Below are 23,311 nucleotides of genomic sequence, written 5' to 3'. Positions count from 1 at the left end.
CCTCACCCTCCACTCCCCCATCTCATTTCCCTGGGACCCTCCTGTGATACACTTCATCAGCCACTCACTGCCCCTCCTGCAATTAAAGATGTGGGGCCCTGGCACCCCATCTTCCCACAGGTGGGGAAACTGAGGCTAGGCAAGCCAGAGGAAATGGAACTGTGTTTTAGCAGAAGAGATGGAGATTAGGTTGCAGAAAGTTTCTCCCTCCTTCTCCACCCAGAAGAAGTGGACACAGGGCACTGGGTGTCCAGCTCACTCCCGCACAGTTCCAACAACAGCCACGGCCACTGCCTGAGACTGGGTCCCTGAGACTGGGTCCCTGCTGCCTCACCAGGACAGCCGAGCTCCTTCCTGGAATTCCGAGTCCATAGAGCAAGGCCAGGAAAGGCTCCCGGAAGCCCACCTGCATAACCCGGGGTGAAGGAGAGGCGGGGGAAGTTTGCTTCCTCCACTTCACTTCCTTGCAGTCCTTCAGAAATGTGGCCCTTACAACCCTGCTCCAGGGACGCCACCCAGGTCCCCTAAAAGGGAAGGAAGTGGGGGAAAGACCCAGGGACACTCCCAGGCGGGAAGTCCTTCTATAGTCTGACCTCTTCCTTCCTCTTACACCACTAGCTCATCTGCCTCCCTCCCTGCCACCCTGATTTCCAATCACGTCTTCCTCCGTGGCCACGTGCCCCCATCCAGGGGGAGAAGAGCCTGGACCAGTGGGCACTCTCTGAGGCCCCAGGGCCAAGGGGCTGCCAGCAGTGAGGAAGGGTGGGCGTGGGGGTGGTGACAGAGCTCTGCTCACAGTCCACTTCTGCTTTCAGCACAAGCCATGACCAACTGGCCCCTCCTCAGACGGAAGTGCTCCCCCGCTGCCCGAACCCAGACCTGAACGGGAACCAGACTTGGCCTCCGAGAGCTCTGCCTGGGACCGACACCAGCACCCTTACTTCTTCCTTCTTAGAAGCACTATTAAGTCTAGAAATGAGCCACACTGCTCCCAGGTAGGCTGGAAGGCCATTATTTTACCTATGCGAATCAGAGAGAACAAGCACGCTGCCCGGGGTCACACAGCGAGTCCGAGTCCGAGGCAGCCCGGCCTGGGACCCAGGGCTCCTGCCCCCCAGCCCGTGTGGTGCCTGTTTTACCAGTGAGGCCCAGTGGGGACAGGAGAGCAGGTCGGGTGCTCAGGTTCGGGGCTGAGAGAGGACACAGGCCGAGTCAAAGCTTCCGGACAGACCCCTGCTCGCTCCTTCGGAGGTGGGAAAGATTCCAGGTCAGGCTTGTCTCTGTTTCATCCCCACCTGGTCTAGACCCTTGGAAAGTCCCTTCTGCAGTCTGCCCTCCTCCTTCCTCTTAGCATAGCCCTTTTCCTCCCGGTAGGTCTCAGGGGCTAGCCGAAGAAGGCTCTGGTGCAGTGGCTTGGGAACAAATGTCAGAACCCGAGTGTGGCAGTGGACCTCTTCCCAGGGGAGTCAGGATGCCGAGAGCAGACAGGAGCTTCTCTGCCTTCGTGACAGAGACCCTGCGTCTCAGCTCATTTGTACAGATATTTGTATGTTCACTTGCCCCCTCCTTGGCAAACTCAGTTTGCATGGGATCCGGCGGGCTGGCAGCCAGGCCTGTCCCCCCCCCCCTTACATAGATACAGTTCCCAGGAAGAAGGAAACCCAGAGAAACTGACCATAGAGAGAATTTAGCCCCATATGACCCCCGAGCCGAGCTGGGGGACATCTGTGAGGTGATGCGTGCCTGACAGGGGGAGAGGGAGCTGAGCAACGACCCCCGCAGGGGCCAGTGTTCCCCTCCTGCCTCCCCCCCACGTCTGGATCCATGAGCCGCAGAAGGTGGGGCGCAGGGGGACACGGGTAGGAGGAGGAGGAATATGGGGAGATTCTAGTCCCTCCCACTTAGAGATGCGGTCGCCATGGTGACTGAGGACCAGTGAGGCGGGATGGGGTTGAGGATGGGGGGCGGGGGTGTGGCAGGGACGGAGGCACTGAGAGACAGGAACTGCCTGGCATTCCAGGGGGAGGGAAGCACGGTCCATCCCCAAGCTCCAGGTAAGGGAGCCGGAAAGCCGAAGGGAGGGGGCGGGCCATTGTCTGGCGCTGGCTCTGCCCTGAGGAGGGGGCAGACCGAGGGGTCGGGCCATTGTGTGCGGTACTCAGCTCAGCCTTCCAGCACGTCGGGTTGGAGGAGGAAGCTTAGGAGGCCCTGGGTAAAGGGTGAGGGGGGAATCGGGCTGGGCGGGTGGCAGGAAGGCTAAGAGACAGTGTGGGTGGGAAGCGGTGTGGGGATGCTGGGGGAGTAGAAGCTAGGGACACCCCTAGCGCCTTACGCACAGCCGACACCTAAGTATAAGTTGATTTGACTTGCTCGTGATCGTAAAAAGAGGGCAACAAGGGGCAGGGCAGGTGCGACTGAGGAAGGGGAGCCAGGAAGCTGATGTTCCCCAAGACTGTGCTCTTCTGGGGCTGCCCCTGAGGCTGGAAGGGAGGGGGGTAGGGGGCGCTGGACCCGCTAGGTCATTGGCAAAGCCTTTCTCCCCATTCCTGGAGCCGCTCTCAGTGAGGTATCCATGTGCCCTGGAACACCGAAGATACAAAGTGCCCCAGAGTTCTCTGGGTGAGCACAGGGTGGGGGGGGGTGAGCATGGGGTAGGGGTGCAGGGGTGGGGGTGAGCACGGGGTAGGGTGGAGAATGACATCTCCATCTCCCCTCCCACCTCTAACCCCCGCAGCTAGATCTCCACCCTGGGCCAGAAAGCTTGGCAGAAAGGGCTACTGTTTGATGTGATGTAGGGGCCGTGGGGGAGGAGTCCCCAGAGGAGGTGGACCCTGGGGTGGGGAACAGGGTTGGACTCAGCATTGTTGCTTTGGGGGGTCCCCACGCTGGGGAAAGAGGAGCTAGGGGACCCCCATTGGGGCTATGAAACGTCACGGCCCCTCAGGCCTTGTCCCTGAACACCTGACCCCTTCTCACCACCCCCCACCTGAACTGCAGCCCCACTCCAACCCTCGCCAAGACTTCCCCTGCTGAGCCTTGGTGTCTTCATCTGGACAGGGAGGAGGGAGGTGGGGCCCTGGGAGCCCTTGCTCGGTGCTGTGGGCAGGACTGGCCACGTCATCGGCCCACCTGGAGCAAAAGGAAGCGCGGGGTGGTCCCGCGTTCACAGAAGGTCAGAGGCCTTCAGGACGGGCAGCCGGAGAGCATCAGATCCCGTGTGGGTCCTTCCAAACGTGGGCGCCTGTGACTGCCCAGGTCACGTGTCCCTGAAACCAGCTGGCGGTCGGCTCCCCAACTACAGCAGGCAACAGCTGTAGGACACGGCGTCTGGGTCTGGGGCCTGCCACGCAAGAGGGCCAGTGGCTGGGCAGAGCCCCCCCCCAAGGCTCTTCCCAGGACCTTGACGGCCCTGCTGGATGTGGGGCTCGTGCCTCTACCCTTGGCCGCAGAGGTTTCTGTTCCCTCTTGGGTCAGGAGTCCCCTGAGACACACGCTCTCAGCCCAGAAGAGCCAGAGCTTGCTGCCCCCACCTCGGAGCTGTCTTCCCTGTGCCAGCGGCTCAGAGCTAAGGAAGGGCCACAGGAGTAAGCGCTCTCCAGACACCGGGTGGCCAAGGGATTTGTTTTTGAATGAGGCAGATGTGAGTCTCACTTGGCTTCTTCCTGCATAGCCTCCCTGACCTTCACTCTCCTCACCTGTGAAATGGGATTACTGTGGGGCTTGCTGCTGAAATTCTCTGAGGACCAAAGCTTAGTAATGCAAACTGTTTATGTGGCTGGAGGGGCTCAGAAGTTGACCTGGGCCAGAAGGAAAATGCCCGGGTCTCTGGGGAAGGAGGAACTAGGACCGGCATGTTGAATCGAACACTTCCAGGAGGAAGAAATTCCAGGGTGTCGGGCTGCGAGCGTGGGGCTGGAGCTGCCTCCCCCACTTCCCCCCCATCAGAACTCCTCCCTGTGACCTAGATAAGCCAATGTGTTCAAGCAGAGAGGCCCAGGGCCAGGGCAGGTCCCAATCTGGGCTGGGAGTTGGGGAGGCACAGAAGGTGGGGTCCAGGTGGGAGTTTCCCGGGATTCTGAGCGTCTGAAAGACTTTATCCAGTGGCTTGGCCCCCCTGGCTTCTCCCAAGGACCTGGCCACCAGCCTCCGTGAAAGTCTGGGAGAGCAGACACAGTGGTCAGGAGCCGTCTGGTTGAGACCAACCCCCAGGGGAATGGAGGGAAAATGGGACCAGAGGGACAAGGAAAGAGGGCAAGGGGCCCTGACAGGGAATTCTAGGGAGGGACCTGGGCTGCACGGTGGCCAGAGGGATGGCAGGACAGGAAGGACTCCCTGCCCGAGGAACGGGCGTCTGAGAAGGAGTTGGGTCGCCGGTTGGAGTCAGGTTAGCCCTGGGATGGCTGTGCTCTTAAACCAGCAGCCAGCCAGTCTTAGGCTGAGTGGGCCGGAAACTACCCACTTTATAGGTTGTGAGCCCTCGATGTAGATGCCTCATTAACCCTGCATTATGAGGCTCCCCCCTGGGGCCTCCGGGGGTAGGCGAGCAGCCACCACTGGCGCGTTGGGTGCCTCGGCGGTGTGTCCCAGAGGTGTGAGCTCAGATGGGACAAGTTCCGGGCCTCCGCCTGGCCTGCTGCTGCCCGGGGACTGACGGAGACCAGGCTGCGGGAGGGATTTGGTCAGCACAGCCACGGGTGAGAGCCTAAGGCAGCTGCTGCAGTCTTCCAGGACGACGGCCCAGCTGGAAGTGGAGGTTTGGAGGTTAGACCACTGCAGGCACTTCCGAGTCCATAGCAGTGAAGAGACCTCGTCTTGTGGGTGAGCCAAAAGAGGAACAGAGAAGACGGTGTCTTGAGCAAGAGAAGTCACTCCTGGGCTGGTTAGACGGGATGTGGCATGACGGAGGGCAGAGGGGTGGCTGACATGACCCAGAAACTTTCTGGCCTTTTCAACTTTCTGGATGTATGGAGAGAGAGAGGAGGGGAGACCAAGGCCGAGTCTCCTTTCATTGCCCGCCCCACCCCCCCCACTTCCGCCCAGGCCAGGGATCTGTCAGGACTCGAGAGGTGGAAATTCTGGTTTTCCAGAGCTCCCAGTGCTGGCTCTGGCACTATGGGTACCTGGAGGGCCGCGCTCCCGGCCCAGCCGGGCTGAGCCCTCCGTCCCCTGCCTCTGGGGCCTGGGAACCCCCTCTACGCAAGAGTCCGGCCCCCCGGGGGTCTACACTATAGCTCAAGGGTATGTGGGGTGAGGCGGGTGGCTGGGGGTTGACGGTCCTGGTGACAGGGATGCAGCGACCCAGGGAGACAGAGCCCAGGGAGCGGGGCAACTGCAGAGGCTCTGGGCAGTGCTGGGAGCCTGCCTGGCCCCTCATCGCCTCCCTGCAAGAAGAGGCCCAGGTAGGCCTAGGCATCAAAGACATGCACCCAGCTGGGGTGAGGGGAGAGGTCAGAGCAGGCTGACTCAGGCCCGCCTGGGTCATCCGAGTGCAGGGGTGAGGGTGGGGCACCAGGGTATCCATGGATCTGAAAGTGCTGGCAGAGATGGGTCCAATTAACCTGCATGTTAAGGGCAGGAATCTGCTCCCCAGAAGGTCCCCTTCCCGGGGCCAGGCTGTAGTTTGGGTTCTGGGCTGCGGGGAAGGAAAGGAAAGGAGTTGACAGCAAGAAGGACTCCCCAGAGAAAAGGCAGAGCGGGGCCAGTGGTGGCCAGAGATCAGAAGGACAGGCCTGATGGTAGGTCTCCTACCCAGAGGGGAGCGCGAGGCAGCTGGCTGGCGCCTGGGGGTGATGGAAGTGAGACTCTGAGGGCACTCTGCAAAGGAAACTGTCCCGTCCCCGGCACCCCCACCCCCACCCCCACTTCTGCTGCCTGGGGCTCTCCCATTGGTCCCTGGGGGGGATGTGGTAAGGACGGCTCACCCAGAGAGTGCCTGGTGCCTGTTTCCCCAGAGCCATCTGGTGACAGCCTCCTGCCGAGCATGGCCCTCCTCGCCCAGGGCCGGGACCCCTGGAGCCTCCTGGGCCTTCTCTCCCAGCTGTTTCTGGCTCTGCTGCTGACCACAGGGGGCGGTGGGCAGGAGCCCCTGCCCAGGATCACGTACGGTGCAGGTGAGTGTCTGGGGCCCGGTGCCGGCCACCGCTGAGCAGGAGGGGCGGAGGAAGGAGAGACCGAGGCAGAGGAGGAGAAGAGGGACATGAGGAGATCGCAGTCTCGGGTGTTGGGGCACCAGAGACTGAGGAAGGAGTGAAGAAACTGTGTGGTGAAAGACTGAGGGAAGGGAGAGGCCGGGGGTTGTCGGAGGCGGTGATTTTCCTTTCCTTCCTTACCCGGCGCGGGCATCAAGCTGGGCACTTCAGACCCCTAACTGCTTTCATGTCCCCACACACCTCCAAAGCCACGGCCCGTGCTAGAAGGTCATCTGTGAACCTGGTGGCCCAGGACATGGCAGGCACATGACAACCACACTGATCATGCTGGACCACACTGTGTCCAGTACCGTGGACACCAGGAGTCAGAGAATCGGGGCCGCCCCCTGGGGTATAGTCCCTGAGATGCTGTCGGCTGGTTTCTTGCTGAGGCTATGGGGGCCGCTGGCCCTCCCACGTCTGGGGAGAAGGCTCAGGGGAGGACCTGGGCCCTGCAGGAGTGTGGGCACAGAGTCTCCTGAGCATCTGTGTTGGGTGCTGGAATTACCAACAGAGACAAGACTCAGCCCTGCTCAGGGGCTCGCAGGCCTGAGGGGGGAGACAGAGGAGCAGCCAGCCGTGCTAAGGGCGGTCAGTTCAGTGAGCGAGGGGCTCACACAGCTCTGGGGGAAGCCATCCCTTGCAGCACCTGCCAGCTTCTCCTTTCGGTCCTGAGATTGTTAGAGCTTCCAAAGGTAACGATTAGCCGGGCAGTCCCCTAACTAGGTCCGAGGTGCAAATTTGCCCACGAGAGGATGGAGCAGCTTGTCCCCAGCGGGACAGGAGCACACCCACAGCCCCTCCCGGAACCAGCTCACCTCCCCTGCCCAGGTGACATCCAGGCATGCCCACGGGGGCCTTTGAAGACATCTGTGTCCCCTCTGCTCAGCCTATGGCAGTGATTCTAGTGGTCGAAGTTTCCTGCTAGAGGAAGGGAAGGGGGGTGGGAGTGTGACTGTACAACCCACAACTGCCTGGACGCACGGTCCTGTCTGTGGCTCCCAGTATCTTCCTGTCTGTCTGTCTGCCTTCTGCTTCCCCTGCTCCTCCCTGGGGGAGGACCAGCACATCCTCCCCCTGCCCCCATAGCCCCCCAGGCCTGGAAGACTGTCCATGTGCCTCCATCTATTTCCTGTCCCTTTGTCTGCCTCTTGGGTGCAGCCCATCTTCCCCCAGTCCCAGGCTGTCATTATCCTGTCTCTGGCTCCCTCTTCCCTCCACTGTGGGCTCAACACAAAGCTCCTATCCCGCCAGCGGGGGGGGGGTGCTGAAGGGGAGCTGCTGATGGAGAGTGGGTCCCGCGGCCAAGGCTGGGGGAGCACACTCTGCCAACCCCTCCCCTCCCCCACCTTGACCTCCCAAATCAGCTGCCCGCCCACCCATGCCTCATCGGTCAGCCCTTCTCATCACTTCCCAACAGGGGACGGGCGCAGGGCTCTCAGCCTCTTCCACCAGAAGGGCCTCCAGGATTTTGACACTCTGCTCTTGAGTGGTGACGGAGGCACTCTCTACGTGGGGGCTCGAGAGGCCATTCTGGCCTTGGATATCCAGGACCCAGGGATGCCAAAGCTGAGGAACATGGTGAGGAGGTGGGGACGGAGGGTGTGCACTGGGGGGGGGTGCTGCCGCTGCTCGGAGCTGCCTGCCCTTGCATGACTCACTGCCCAAGCACTGTCAGCTCTAAGCGGCGGGAATCAGCAGCTCCTGCTACGTGTATCTAGTCCGTAGAACAGATAAGAAATACCATAGTGGCCTCACTACTTGCTGGTATCACGCATCCCGGTTGAATAATATTAATTTGCTAAAATGGCTGATACAGAAATCACTGACACAGGACAGAAACATGGGCTCACATTATATCAATAATATGATAGCCACCCACTAGTGGAAATCACTGAAGCTTCTGTATTAAATGATAGTCATCCTACTGGTGGGAACAATGTGAAGAAGAAAGGGGGAGGAAGGAAAGGAGGGGGGGTAGTAATTACTGAACATCTCCCTCGTTGTCCTGTCTCTCAGTGTGTGGTCTGCGGGCCACCCGCGCGCGCGTATGGGATGCTGGCTGAAAATGCAGATTCTCTGAGGTGTGAGCCAGGAACTGCCATTTTAAACAATTTCCCCAGGAAACGCGTGGTTTTGTCGCCCGCTGGTCTGTGTAGTGTGCACTGCGTTAAGGTGCTTTACAAACGCTCCTGGTTGTGCCCTCCAGCAGCTTGTGCAATTGGCCAGGACCTCTCAACCAGTAAGCGGCTGGGTCTGGATTCGAACTCAGGTCTGGCTCCAGAGGGCACGTTCTCCCATAGAGCCGCGGCTCCTGCACGCCCGTACCCTCAGAGTCACAGCCATGGTCGCAGACTGACGTTACCATAGCTCAGCAGCATGTCACTGAGCACCGTGCCTGCTGGCAGCTTCCCACCAGGCCCAAGGAGAGAACAGTGGTTAGAGTAGAGCAGAAGACCTCACACCCTCTCCCTCCCGCCCCCCTGCAGATACCGTGGCCGGCCAGCGACCAAAAAAAGACTGAATGTGCCTTTAAGAAGAAGAGCAATGAGGTAAGTGGAGGTGGGGGTTTGGGGCTCTGGGTGCGGAACCCGTGTCCCCAGGCCGTCACTGGATGACGTCAGGTTGGGCAGGCAGCAGAGGAGGCTTCTTTCCATGGTCACTGCCTGCATCACGTTCTGTGAGGACATCCAGAGGCCGCCGCAGCAATTCCGGGCCCTCTCCCCCACCCTGGGAATGGGGGCAGCCCGTGAGGCTCAGGCGTGTGGGGCAAGTGGCCGGACACCTGGATTCTCTGTATCCCCAGACACAGTGCTTCAACTTTATCCGTGTCCTGGTCTCTTTCAACGCCACCCACCTGTACAGCTGTGGCACCTTCGCCTTCAGCCCTGCTTGTACCTTCATTGTGAGTTCCGGGGCACCCAGTGCGCAGACCCAAGGCACCCCTTCTCACACCTACTCCCAGAGCAAGCTCTGTAGCTCTGGAAAACCCTGATCTTCCGGATGCGGGACCCTTGTGAGCTTCCTGGCCCCAGTTCCCCTCCACGTCCCTCTCCCTCCCTCATGCCCCTCATTTCCCAGACATGAGACTCTGGCGTTCTGGCCCCCAGCCTCTCCCCCCCTTTAGGAACTCCGAGATTCCAACCTGTTGCCCATCTCCGAGGACAAGGTTGTGGAGGGAAAAGGCCAAAGCCCTTTTGACCCTGCCCATAAGCACACGGCTGTCTTGGCAGGTGAGTATCTGGTTCCCAGCATCCGCTTTTCCGGGTCATTCTGTGAAATATGGAAGCCGACAGTTTCCTGAAAGGCAGGGGACAGAGGGAGGGGAAGCCAGGAGCCTCTGAGCACCAGACCAGAGGGAGACTCGGCACCCAACCACCGGCTCCTGTTCAAGTTGCCACAAAGGATGTGAGGGAGGTCGGTAGAGAGAGGTTCACCTAGGCAAGAGGGTCTGGGAGGGGTCTTGGGCAGAGAGGAGGCCCGAGGTTCGGCCATTTGTTCTGTAGAGGTTACAGAAAAATCACCGTCTGTGCAGTCCCAGACACAAATCATGACAGACTCCCCCCCCCCCCCCCCCCCCCCCCCCNACCCTGGCTTCCTGGATGAGGTGGCCTTTGGTTTTTGAGTGGGACCTTGAACGATAGGTAGATGTGCAGGGAAGATGTTCCAGGAAGAGAAGGGTGGGACTAAGGTGTGGAAGCAGAACCCTCAACAGCTACCTTTGGGGAAGAGAGAGGGACTCCGTTCAGCAGGTGGTTCAGCTGGGTGTGGGAGCGGGCAGCCAGAGAAAGGCTGGAAGAGGCCAGCACGCAGGAGGACAGGAGGGGTGGCTCTTCCCTGCCGCAGGATTCCCCAACCGCGTCGCTCAGTGGAGCCTGCCGGCTGGGCTAGGGGCACCACAGGAAGGTGGAAGGCAGAGGAAGGGGGCTGGAGACCGACGTGGGTGCTGACCCGAGTCAGAGGCAGGTCTGAGGAGGACAGAGGCACCCCCCAACGAGGAGGCCTCCCGCCCTCTCCCCTAGATGGGATGCTCTATTCTGGCACCATGAACAACTTCCTGGGCAGCGAGCCCATCCTGATCCGCACGCTGGGACCCCAGCCCGTCCTCAAGACCGACAATTTCCTCCGCTGGCTGCAGCGTAAGGACACGAGCCCCCAGCACAGGTCTGGCCCTGCCCCTAGCGTGGAGACCCGGCCCCGAGAGCCGCGGTTCCCGCACTCCGCCGTCCTCGGTGCAGAGCCCGCTCTGTGCCAGGCGGCCCTGGTCGGGGCGGGGGGTGCAGTTCCCGCCCCCGTGAAGCGACAGGACCAGGCGCCCCCAGGGCCACCCCGGGCCAGCCGCGGGGCATCCCGTCGGGCGGCCTGCCGTTGCAGAACCAGCCCCAGGGTGTCCCAACCCTAAGCCTATGTGCCCCGCCCCGCAGCGGACGCCTCCTTCGTGGCAGCCATCCCTTCGACCCAGTTCGTCTACTTCTTCTTCGAGGAGACAGCTAGCGAGTTCGAGTTCTTCGAGAAGCTCCATACGTCGCGGGTGGCCAGAGTGTGCAAGGTCCGCGGCCAGGGCAGGGGGCGGGGCTGGCCATGGGGGAGCCAATGGGGAAGTGGCAGAGGCGGGGCCGAGCGCCCAGGGCCCAATGGGAGCGGGGCGGGGGCGGCTGGAGGAGCGTCCCTGACTCCGCCCCTGGGTCCCAGAACGACGTGGGCGGGGACAAGCTGCTGCAGAAGAAGTGGACCACCTTCCTGAAGGCCCAGCTGCTGTGCACGCAGCCCGGGCAGCTGCCCTTCAACGTCATCCGCCACGCCGTCCTGCTGCCCGCAGCTGCCTCCGCCGAGTCCCGCGTCTACGCGACCTTCAGCTCTCAGTGGTGAGCAGCGCGGAGGGGACGCGGGGGCTGCACACGGGTCGTGGGTCCCAGAGTGCTCAGTCCAGGCACTTCCCCTAGGAAAGCATGTGACCGTCACCACGTCCTAGGAATCTGACTTATGACCTTCGTGTAGATGGGAAAAATAAAGCTCAGAGAGGTTCTTACTCCTTTATATCCGCCCCGTTCCAAAGAACGATAGGAGGCAGCTTATGGAAGGCAAACATTGAGATCACATAACGTCAAACCGATTAGGAAATGGGAGTAAAAGGAGAGTAAGAGGCAGGAATAGGGTCAGCACATCACAAATGTTTGTCATTTATGCAGTGTTGGGTTGCTGGTTGCAATTTAGCTCTGAGCTTCCCAATGGCCAGAGCAAAGAGGGGAACACCATCAGTGTCACTAAGATAAAAATAGTCATGGCTTGGAGGCTGAGAAAAGTTCATTGATTGGCTGTGATCTGGCCCCACAGTGTTTAGGTGTCTGCTGACAATGTGTCAGGTACCAAAGATCTGCTGTGGTATCGGTGGCATCTATATTGGAGAACATGGTGTGTGCCACAATCAGGTTAAAGAGAACAAGAGAAACCTGTCTCCACAGACCAGGGCTAAAGGAATAAAAGCCTCACAGGCTCTGGTTGGTTGTCTGAGGGTCAGGAATCCAGTGGGTCCAAAGGAGCAGGGCATCATCTGGAGCCTGTCGGGAGCTGGTTACACTGCCCCTCCAATGGCTACAGTCCCGCCTGGTCAAAACAGGCAGGAGCTGCCCCAAGGCCCGAGCCCCAATTAATTGTCCTTAAGGATAATCCTAAGATGGGCCAGAGTCAGGGGTTCTCCTAGCCCTTATCACCACAGCTGGGGGAAAAGTACATAGCAGTAGGCCAACCCAGCCCTCCACACTCCTGCCCTCCCGGGCTTTTTCACAAGGGGGGGGGCTAGGGCTGGAGGGGAAATTTCATGGTAGAGCGGAGGAGATGACCATGTCCCCTCTGGCTGTCCCCAGGCAGATCGGTGGGACCAGGAGCTCTGCTGTCTGTGCCTTCTCCCTCAAGGACATCAAGCGTGTCTTTGAGGGGAAGTACAAGGAGTTGAACAAAGAGACTTCACGTTGGACTACTTATGGGGTCCCTGAGATCAGTCCCCGGCCAGGCAGCGTGAGTACCACCCCCAACACTGAGCAACCCTCCGCCCCCACTGATACACACATATCCCACATATCAAAGTACCTGTCATGGCACAATAAATGTCCAGTAAATGTTAGTGCTCCCTGCCCTAACCAGTCCTGTCTGCTCAGATACACACGTGCTCCGGTGGCCCACATTCCACGCGTGTCCAGCCCATCCTGCACAGAGAAGTCCCCCCCTCCGCTAAGTGCACATCAAATGCCTGGGTGTATCACTGGGGAAACAAGGGCATGGGCTGTGCCCAGGACTGCCTGGGTAGCTTCTTCTGCATTTCTTTTTTTTTTTTTTTTTTAAAGATTTTATTTATTTATTCGACAGAGATAGAGACAGCCAGTGAGAGAGGGAACATAAGCAGGGGGAGTGGGAGAGGAAGAAGCAGGCTCACAGCAGAAGAGCCTGATGTGGGGCTCGATCCCATAACGCTGGGATCACGCCCTGAGCCGAAGGCAGATGCTTAACCGCTGTGCCACCCAGGCGCCCCATTCTTCTGCATTTCTTATTTAACTTTTGCATTTCGATCAGAGTTTTATATGACCAGCATTTACAGAATCCTGCAGATCTACACAGTTAGGCACCAAAACCAGCCCTAGGCCCTGTCCTACACTTTCCCCTCTCCACAGGGACAAGCACCTTCAACTCTTTTAGCTGATACTTTCTGTATTTATCTCCAAATCTCTAACACCCTTTTATTGCTACTTCTGGATGTTTCCGTTTCGGGCAGGAGCTATTGAATTCCCATTCTGGATGGTGAGGGTTCACCTGTGCCCCCCACCCCCACCCAATTATGTATGAGCTGGAGCTGGCCTGTAGCAACCAGCAGGAACTGTTTTGGGGCATCTCTTTCCAGATTCGTGTGCGCTGACATGATGCTGCTGGCCTGAGACCAGCCATGGTGGGAGTACATGCCACAGCTGTTAGTGAACACGACACGTCAGGGCTCCCCGACCCCCACCCCAGAACTGCTTTACCAGCACACCCACCCCTCATCTCCCAACATGGTTTTATGATGATTTTGGTTAGAACAGTATTTATATTAGGACTCTTATGCACAGCTGAGTCAGGGAGCAGGTCCCGATTACTTTTCCTTTTTGCATAGTTTAAAAATTTCCCTGGGGTTAGTAATTATCTCTTTTTCTGTCTTTTATTCCCCTTCTTTTTCTTTCTTAATTTTCTTTTTCCCTTCTTCTTCTTTTTTTTTTTTTTTTTTTTTTTTTTTTTTTTGTTTTTTTTTTTTTTTNAGCTCTTATCATTAATTCAACCCCAGACTCTTCCTCAGCGATCTGCATCTGTTCTGAAGACAGATCCGTTAGGCATTCTAACGGTTTCATCTTCCTGGAGATGTTTGCTGTCTGCTGCAGTCTGGACCGGTGGCCCCTCGGCCCCGGACACTGCTGCCATCCTGGAATTTCCCTTCTCGTCATTCTGGGTATTTCCTTTGTATCTCTCCATGACGTTCTCGTGTTTCTTACATCCCATGGCTTCCTCTTTTTTCTTTTCTTTCTTTCTTTTTTTTTTTTACTATTTTTTTAAGATTCTTATTTTTAAGTAATCTCTACACCCAATGTGGCTCAAACTCACAACCCTGAGATTAAGAGTCACATGCTCTTGCGACTGAGCCCCCCAGGCGCCCCTTTTCCTTAGCAACTTATTTTAGCGGAGCAGAGCCTCCGTAGATTCCTGGAAAGAGATACATGGCAGGTAAATTTCTTGAGACTGAATGTCTGAAAATGTCTTCATTCTACTTTCACATTTGATAGTTTGATATGTGCATGTGATTCTAGACTAGAAATAATCTTCCTGCAAAACTTCGAAGGCTTGCCCTGTTGTCTTCCGGGGAATGGAAGTTCAGAGTTCTTCCAATTCTTAAGTCTCTGAAAGTCCCCGTTCTCACTGAAATCTTGTAGTGCCTTTTCTTTGTCCCTAGCTATTCTGAAATTTCACGGTATTGCTCTTCGATGGGACTCTGTTCGTTTACTGTGCTGGACGTCCAACCTGCCCCTTCAGCCTGGAAGTTGAGTTCCTTCAGTTTGCAGTTTCTTTGAACAATCTCCTCCTATTATCTTTTCATTTAACAAATATTTTTCGAGGCTGCCTGCCATTCTTCCAAGCTCTGGGGGACACAGCAGTGAATGAAGTCGACAGAAGTCCCTTCCCTCATGCAGCAGACTCTCACATTAGGATGTTTTCTCACTTCTTACTGGGCCTCCTGGACCCGTCTGCTCCCTCTTTAAATCCCGGCCAATTTCCCAAGCCTTCAGTTTTGGCCTACTTTCTGGGAGAGTGTCTCGATTTTATCTTTGAATCCTTCTATCAGATTTTTAATTCCTGCTAAAATATTTAATTTCCTAGTTTTTTAGCTTTTTTTAAAAGATTTTATTTATTTATTTATTTGACAGAGAGAGCGTGCTCACAAGCAGGGGGAGCAGCAGAGGGAGAAGGAGAAGCAGCTCTCTGCTGGGTGGGGAGACCAATGCGGGGCTCGATCCCAGGACACCGGCCTAAAGGCAGATGTCTAACTGCCTGAGCCACCCAGACGCCCCTTTTTGAGCGTTGAATATCTCTTTTATAAAAATGTTCTACTATAGTTTGTTGTTATTTAAACAGGTGACGTTTTCTGACCAGGCTTGTGCCACTCAATTTCCATCTCTGTTGGTCACACGGTTGTATAAAGCAGCAAAACAGGGGGCCCCCTGAGGGGCTCAGTCGGTTGAGCATTTGACTCTTGGTTTCAGCTCAGGTCATGATCTCAGGGTCTTGAGATCAAGCCCCGCGTTGGGCTCCACAGTCAGTGGGGACTTTGCTTGAGATTCTCTCCCTCCCTCTCCCTTTGCCCCTCCCCCTGCTGTCTCTCTCTCTCTCTAACATAAATAAATAAATAAATAAATATTTTATAAAAGCAGCAAAACTGAAGGGGGGTGATTGCTGTATATGCTCTAAATTGCTTTGAGAGGTCTCATTTGAGATAATTTGCATATGAATCTTGATCTTTTTAAATATTTGGAAACATCAAATGAAAATGGAAAAAAAATGTTCTATTATAGAGAACGTCACACATGTATACAAAATAGAGTAGTGTAAGGGAACTCCATATACCCGCCAGTCAGCTTCAACGCGTAGCCAAGCAAACTTGTCTCCGCCATACTGCGCCTACGTCCCCCCTTGGTGTTTTGGAGCAGATTCCGGACATGATATTTTCTCTGTATTAGTGTACTAAGGCTGCTGTAACAAATGGCCGCAAGCCTCCTGGCTTCAAACAACAGACATGTGTCCTTCTGCAGCTGGAGGCCAGGAGGTGGATGCCAGAGCACCAGCAGGGTGGAGGGTCTCGGGGAGGATGCGTCCCTCCTTCTCCCCCAGTTTCCATTGGTGGCTGGCACTCCTTGGTGTTCTTGGCTTGTCGACACCCCAACCACTCCAGTCTTGTCATCCCTTTGCCTTCTCCTCTGTATGTGTCCTTCGCTTCTCATGAGGACACTGGATTTGGAGTGCATTGTAATTCAGAATGAGCTCATCTCAAGATTTTTGATTATACCTACAAAGACCCTTTTTGCAAACAAAATCACATTCACAGGTTTCAGATGGATGTATGGGGGGCACCAATCAACTCACTATATCATCCATAAATATTTTAGTATTCCAAAAGATAGGGGCTTGAAAAAAATAGCCATAGGACCACTTCACACCATAAAAATGAATAATTCTTTAATATGCATTTAGTATTCAAATTTCTAATGGTCTCAAAGATGTCATAAGAGTTGTTTAAAATACAGTTTATTTGGTTTTTTAAAAAGATTCTATTTATTTCAGAGAGAGAGAGAGTGAAAGAGAGAGCATGATTGGGGAAGAGAGAGAGAAGCAGGCTCCCCACTGAGTGGGAAGCCCGATGTGGGGCTTGATCCCAGGACCCCGGGATCGTGACCTGAGCTGAAGGCAGACGCTTAACGGATTGAGCCGTCCAAGCGCCCCAAAATCCAGTTTACTTGAATCAAAATCTAAGTAAGATGCATAAGTTTGGGTTAGCTTTTCTTCCTTCCTTCCTTCCTTCCTTCCTTACTTCTTTCAAGTTTATTTATTTAAGTAATCTCTGCACCCAACATGGGGCTTGAACTCAGGGCCCCGAGATCAAGAGTGGCACACTCGACAGACTGAGCTGCCCAGGCGCCCCTTGGATTTGTTGTTCTTTTAAGTCTCCTTTAATCTGTATGTTCTCTTGTCTTCTTCTTCTTCTTCTTTTTTTTTTTAAAGATTTTATTTATGTATATGCCAGAGTGAGCGAGTGAGCACAAGCAGGGGGCAGAGGGAGAGGGAGAAGCAGACTCCCCACTGAGCAGGGAGTAAGATGCGGGGATTTGATCCCAGGACCTGAGCTGAAAGCAGACACTTAACCAACTGAGCCACCCAGGTGCCCCTCATTTAGCTTTTTGTTTGTTTTTTCCCATGGGTTTGTTTTGGTCTCTTTTGTGTTCATGGTTTAACTGACTCTGGTGGCCCCGGGCTCTCTGCTCACATTTAAGAGTGGGAATCGTGAAGCTGTCTGGAAGCTGTGTCCGAGGATGTGGCTACTTGGCGTGGGCTCCCTGTTGCCCCACGGAAGGTGGCCTGGCTGCGCCCTTTCCTCGGGGCTCCTCGGTGTCAGTATCATCAGGTCTTACCAGTCAGTTTTTGGAGCCCTCTTCCAGCCTCGTGCTTGGAGGGAGACGGCCCGGCTGTTGGCACTGGGGGGCGGGGGGGAGGGGCACGCGTCCCCACATGCACTGCGCCTTCACCCTCTGCTTTCCGCGCTGTGCCCGCTGCTTCCGGTCTCCGGAGAACGAGCCTCCCATCCTGGGCCAGGCCCTGCAGGGCCCCCACCCCCACCCCCCATGCAGAGGTGTGGGAGCCCAGCCTGCCCCAGCACAGACTTCCAGACCTCTCCTGACGCAGCCCTGCCCTTCCCACTTCCAGAGGTGGCCAGGCCGTTCTTCATGTTTTTAGGAATTCTGCCACGTGAATCAGATAGTTTTGGCTACCCCGGGGCTGGCTTAGGAAGATTCTTTTCTTTCTCCTGCTAAGTCTTTTACCAGGTTTGTTCATTTGCTTTCCAGCTCTCCCCCTGTGGCTGCCTTTGCTTCCCCCACCTCGCCGTGCCCCCCTCTCTGGGGGGAGGAAGTGAGGGCAGGTGCACGTGCTCATTCTGGCATCAGAATGAAATACAGATGTTATTACCTCACGTGGCCGATGAAATGGGAGCTCACAGGGCGGGGGGGGGGGTAACTTTCCTGNAACTTGTCTGAGGACACAGTGGCAGGTGACGGAGTAGGGCTGGCCCTGAGATAGCGCCCCGTGGTGTGGAGGACAAGGATCCTGACTGAGATCAGGACACAGCACGCTGGTGTCAGCAGGGCCTTCAGAGAACAACCAGCCCACTCCCTGTCCACCGCCCCCCCCCAGTTTTATGGGTGAGAAAAAGGAGGCCCAGAATGGAGAAGGGGCTCCGCCAGACTCTTGCAGCTGGTTCATGCGACACCACCCCTTTCTGTGACATCCGTCATTCAGTCACTGACTCAGCAAACATTTATTGGGCACCAACTGTGTGCCAGGGCTTGTGCTGAGCAAGCCTGGGTCTACTGACATGCGTGCATCGTCCCCGTCCTACTGCCTGCGGCTGCCAGGCACCCCTCGCACAGGCACCAAGGACGGGAGAGCGACAAGAGCGAACATTTCCTGAGTTCTTACTGATGTCATGCACTGTTCTAATTACTCTCCTCGTCCTTGCTTTTCTCCTCCGCACAGCAAGCTGCTGGTACGCGGGCCTGTGTGCAGAGCCTGGAATCCCAGGCAGCCCCAGAGCTTCAAGCGCCTCCTGAGATGAGCGGCGCCTTGAGGGGGGCCCGGCAGGCCGGACCGGTGTGTGTGGGGACAGCCCGTGCCGAGCTTGCGGGAGACAGCGCTGACCCGATGCGTCTCCTTCCCCCTTTAGTGCTCCGTGGGCCCCTCCTCTGATAAAGCCTTGACCTTCATGAAGGACCATTTCCTGATGGATGAGCAGGTGGTGGGGACACCCCTGTTGGTGAAGTCTGGCGTGGAGTACACAAGACTTGCGGTGGAGACAGCCCAGGGTGTCGACGGGCATGGCCACCTGGTCCTGTACCTGGGCACCAGTGAGTAAAGGGCTCCAGATGTCCCACCGCGACCAAGCGAGGACGGCTGCTCAGGGTGCGGAGGGAAACCTCGGCCTTCGTTCGCTCACGCTTTCATTCCGCAGCTGCTTCCTGAGCGCCTACTATGTGCCTGGTGCCCTGCTAGGCTCTAAGAACATGGTGGGGTTACCCAACAGCCCAGTCTCCATCATTTCTGAGCTTTGAGTGTGGAGGGGGAGATGGGCACAGGAACACAGGGGACTTTGGTGGCCTCAGCAGGAGCTGTTTGTCTCCCGGAGAAGACACGTTAGAGCCACCTTAGAGCCATATTAGAGCTGTGAAGAATGGGCAGGTGGTGGGCAGCCAGGAGCAGCCAGGGCGGGGGCACTCCTTCAGGAAGTTGGCTGTGGATGGGAAGCGGGGAGGGGATGACTGGAAGAAGAGGTGGGGTCCCCCCAGCATGCTTTTTTTTTTTTTTTTTTAAGATGGGAAGGTCCTCAGGCTCCAGGAGAGAGGCGGACGGTGAAGAAATGGGCAGGCCAGGAGCTAGCAGGGGAAGTTGCAGAGGGAACGGGAAGCCAGAGTCCAGGACGTAGGTGGGGGGCAGCCCCCAGCCCCCACACTGGGATGGGGGTGAAGGAATAGAAGACCATACGGCTGGGTGGGTGTCCGGCAGGAAGCAGAGGCAGCTGTTTTGGGCAGGCTTTCGTGTTTGTGCAGGAGACGGACACAGGGTTTTGGGCTGGGAATGACGGGGTGGAAAGTGGGGAGGTGTGAGGAGAAAGGGGTAGATTCAAAAGTCACGGTAGAAAGGAGGGAGGGTCAGCGGAGGAGTGTGGAAGATGGCCAGACATGGGTACTGAGGGCCTGGCGGGGATGGATGACCTTGAGCTTCCGAGGAAGAAAGCCACAGGTGTGCAGATCCTTCCAGGACATGTTCCCAGCCACTGTGTCCGCTGCGCACGTGGTGCGTTCCAGCAGAGAGCAACCGGCAAATCTCGGTGCCTGCGGGACGCATGGAGACAGTGAGCGTAGGGCCTGCGGGACGCACGGAGACAGTGAGCGTAGGGCCTGCGGGATGCACGGAGCCAGTGAGCGTAGGGCCTGCGGGTGCACGGAGACAGTAGAGTAGGGCCTGCGGGATGCACGGAGACAGTAGCGTAGGGCCTGCGGGATGCACGGAGACAGTGAATGTAGGGCCTGCGGGATGCACGGAGACAGTGAGCGTAGGGCCTGCGGGATGCACGGAGACAGTGAGCGTAGGGCCTGCGGGATGCACGGAGACAGTGAGCGTAGGGCCTGCGGGTGCACGGAGACAGTAGCGAAGGGCCTGCGGGATGCACGGAGACAGTGAGCGTAGGGCCTGCGGGTGCATGCGGACAGTAGCGTAGGGCCTGTGGGTGCACGGAGACAGTGAGCGTAGCACAGGAGCGGAGGACTTAGTGTGAGGAGATTAGAAGTTGATTCTGAGGGAGGGTGAACCCCGAATGCCAGCTGGAGATGTGGCAGTTTCGAACAGGGTGATGAGTGCGGACCTCACAGCTGCGCCTTGGTCTAGGGACACTTGGAGGTGAGGGTGGATGCTGATGGCGTTTCTACAGAAGCACTCCGCTGTCCCCTGCCCCAAGTCCGTGGAGGAGTGGGCTGGGTTCTTGCAAAGGAAAGACAGAGGAGCAGTGGGGTTCCAAGCCACTTATAACACAATTCCTGTCAGCTCCACGGTGTAGAGGGAACGGCCTGCCCGGCCTGAGTCTGCGTGCGGTTCTTTCTGAAGGAGTGAGTCTGGAGTCAGAGGCCCAGCGTGCACGAGGGGTCCATGCAGGATGTGACAGTCTCTGCTCTGTCTCTCCACAGCCACAGGGGCCCTCCACAAGGCTGTGGTTAGTGCGGACAGCAGTGCTCATCTGGTGGAGGAGATCCAGCTGTTCCCCAATCCCGAACCTGTCCGCAACCTGCTGCTGGCCCCTGAGCAGGTGACAAGGGGCCCTCTGATGAGGCGGGGCTTGGTGCTGGGTCCTTACTGGGTGTGGAGAGGTCACTCTCCCTCTCTTTTCCAGGGCGCAGTGTTTGCGGGCTTCTCAGGGGGCATCTGGAGGGTTCCCCGAGCCAACTGTAGTATCTATGAGAGCTGTGTGGACTGTGTCCTTGCCCAGGACCCCCACTGTGCCTGGGACCCTGAGTCTGGAACCTGCCGCCTCCTGCCCACCCCCATCCCGTGAGTGCCCGTCCTGGCCCGCAGTGGAGGCGGGCCCACCGGGACCTTCTTACCCAGCATGTGGGGCTCTTCCTGTCTCCAGGGGCGACCGGCACCATCCCTCCCAGAATCTCCCTCCTGTGGCAGAGGCTCCCCTGGGATGGGGTTACAGTGAGCAGTCTGGAAGCTGCCCCAGCCCGCCTGTGTTTACCTGCCTTCTCTGCCCTGCACCCCCCCCCCCGCCCTCCCTCTTCCCACTTCGGTCTGTTTCACGGTTTGAGGTTTGCTTTCCCTGCCTTCTCAGGAAGTCCTGGAGACAGGACACAGAGCAAGGGAATCCAGGGTGGGCATGTGCCACTGGCCCCGTGGGCAGGAGCCACCAGCCTCAGAGCCGCCCCCAAATCAGTGAGTGTGGAACCAGGGGGCGGGGGGAAGGCTCACGTAGGTGTTCCCCCAGCGCCTGCCCAGCTTGAGAGCTGGACACCCGGACCTGGGACGGATTTGAGTCCTGGCTTCGGGAGGGAGGATAGGAATTCCAAGCTGGGATTCAGGATTGAGGCTGAAGTCTGTTTTGGTGTCAGAATTGGAGTCCGATGGACCGAGGTTGGTCTGGGGTCCAGCCTGGAGAGACGAGGGGTCAGAGTTGAGTTTGGGAGCAGAACTGGAAGCTGGAGGGTGGGTCAGGGTCCAAATGTCGGGAGACTTCCTGCCCTCCTGCTTCCCCTCCCTGAACCGTTTCCCCTTCCTTCCTCTCCAGTTAAAGAAGTCCTGGCTGTCCCCAACTCCATCCTGGAGCTCCCCTGTCCCCACCTCTCGGCCCTGGCCTCTTACCGCTGGAGTCACGGCACAGCCAAGATCCCAGAAGCCTCTTCGGCGGTCTACAACGGCTCCCTGGTGCTGCTGCTGCAGGGGGCGGTGGGGGGCCTGTACCAGTGCTGGGCCACGGAGAAGGGCTTCTCATACCCTGTGGTCTCCTACTGGGTGCACAGCCAGGATCAGCCCCTGGCCCTGGACCCCGAGCTGGCGGGCATTCCCCGGGAGCGTGTGGAGGCCCCACTGACGAGGGTTGGTGGCGGGGCCGCTCTGGCTGCCCAGCGGTCCTACTGGCCCCACTTCCTCACAGTCACTGTGCTCCTGGCCTTAGTGCTTTCAGGAGCCCTCCTCCTCCTCCTTGCCTCCCCACTGGGGGCTCTCCGAGCCCGGGGCAAGGTGCAGGGCTGCAGGACCCTGCCCCCGGGGGAGAAGGCCCCCCTGAGCCGGGACCAGCACCTCCAGCCTCCCAAGGAACGCAGGACCTCCGCCAGTGATGTGGACGCTGACAGCAGCCGCCTGGGCACTGAGGTGGCTTGAACTCTGGGCCCAGGGTGGGGCTGTGTAGGATAGGGCGGGGCACCTGGCCGTGCTGGCTGGGGGGACTGGGGCAGTGCAGCCCTGAGGATGGGGGAGGAGCACAAAACACCACCTTCCTGCCATGCCACCACGGCCCTCAGCGGTTCTGGACACAGCGGCCTGACCCCCTGGGGGCCTCCCCTCCGCTGCGCCCATGGGCTCTCCAACGGGCTGTCCCGGACCTTGACCGGATAAGAAGACCTAGAGGGGATCCTTCAGCTCTGGCCATTCCAAGATCCTCCAGAAACTACTGTTCCAGGAGCCCCTAAAACACACGACTGTTCCAGGCCCCTATGGTTACAAACCAGACAGCACACCGCGGCCCAGAGACCCCTGGGGGCAGCAGCACCACGGACACCAAGGCTCCACTCTCCCGGGGCCCTGCTGGGAGCTGCCCCCTCCTGCTCCCCTTGTCAGCTGTGCACCACTGACGCCCCGGAAGTCTTTCTGGAGGTCTGGCCACCTTCCTTCTTGCTTCAGCTCCCTGCTGTGGCTGGAAGAACAGGGGCAATCTGAGCCTTGTTCCCTCCTCTACTCTGGCTGACCTCTTGATCTCTCTCCTCTCCCCTTTCCTTTATTTTGGGATTCAGAAAACCGCTTGTCACAGACAGTTTATTTTTTATTAAAAAGACGAAGCTCACGAATGGTGCTATTTCCGTCAGAGAAGAATGCTGCAGGGGGGGCCGCAGGGTGGAGGGGAGCAGCAGCTGGAGGGCCCCAGCGGGGAGCAGCGCCGGGTTTGCGGGGTGGTGGCAGTCCACCTCTCCTGCCCTGTCAGCTGCCCACCCAGAACCAGCCCCGCGGCCCTTTCCTTGTCCCTCCATCGCGAACCGCCATGCCGCTCCCAATCCCATACATGCTGTCCCCGCCGTCCCCGCTCCCCTTCCCCACGGCTGCAGGTGGTGTCCACTCTTGGCGGGCTGAATCTATGGAGAGACCGTACGGCCACCCCCATCCTGGCCACACCGTTCCCCAATATGACAAACAGCGCTCTGGGCACACCCGTGTGTGGGGGTTCCCCGGAAGACCCCAGCATTCTCCTCACTCCACCACTCCCTCACCTCCTATCTCCCCTCTCTACTGGCCCCCGTGCTGGGTGTTCTCCGCAGGATCCAAACAAAGGCTAGCACTGTACCCTGCCCCCCACTGGCTCTCTTTCCCGGTTCCACCAAAACCCAGAAAGGGTCCTTTCTGGCTGCCTGCCCACGGCTTCCCCAGGGAGGCCCTCCCCCTCTCGGATGCCCTATGTTCTGGCTTTCTCCCCCACCTCTCTGCAAAAATGACCCTTTGAAGCTACCCATAAGCCCCAACTGGCCTTGACCTCTATGCCACATTTACACTTGGCCACCATGTTCCCATAACTCTCTTTCGCTACG

The 23,311-nt window shown here is 57.8% G+C and overlaps 1 protein-coding gene across 3 annotated transcripts; it reads left to right on the top strand.

Annotated features, from left to right (window-relative positions):
* Positions 1–636: 636 nt before the first annotated feature.
* SEMA4A (semaphorin 4A) lies at positions 637–22,575 on the top strand. 3 transcript variants are annotated; one of them, XM_002926938.4, is made up of 15 exons: positions 637–995; positions 5,952–6,110; positions 7,609–7,769; positions 8,678–8,740; positions 8,995–9,093; positions 9,316–9,421; positions 10,211–10,327; positions 10,613–10,737; positions 10,881–11,053; positions 12,053–12,203; positions 18,193–18,373; positions 20,207–20,325; positions 20,410–20,567; positions 20,851–20,951; positions 21,304–21,896. In XM_002926938.4, the coding sequence occupies exons 2-15, from the start codon at positions 5,981–5,983 to the stop codon at positions 21,894–21,896; spliced, it is 2,277 nt and encodes a 758-aa protein (XP_002926984.1). In that variant the 5' UTR covers positions 637–995; positions 5,952–5,980. The 3 variants fall into 3 exon arrangements, with proteins under 3 accessions (XP_002926984.1, XP_034523343.1, XP_034523342.1); XM_034667452.1 differs by lacking the exon at positions 637–995 and adding an exon at positions 1,124–1,267; XM_034667451.1 differs by lacking the exon at positions 637–995 and having other exon boundaries at positions 21,304–22,575.
* The last annotated feature ends 736 nt before the right edge of the window (positions 22,576–23,311 follow it).

This window comes from Ailuropoda melanoleuca, chromosome 8 (assembly GCF_002007445.2).
Source record: "Ailuropoda melanoleuca isolate Jingjing chromosome 8, ASM200744v2, whole genome shotgun sequence".
Taxonomy (NCBI): domain Eukaryota; kingdom Metazoa; phylum Chordata; class Mammalia; order Carnivora; family Ursidae; genus Ailuropoda; species Ailuropoda melanoleuca.
This window is presented reverse-complemented; position numbering and strand designations above follow the sequence as displayed.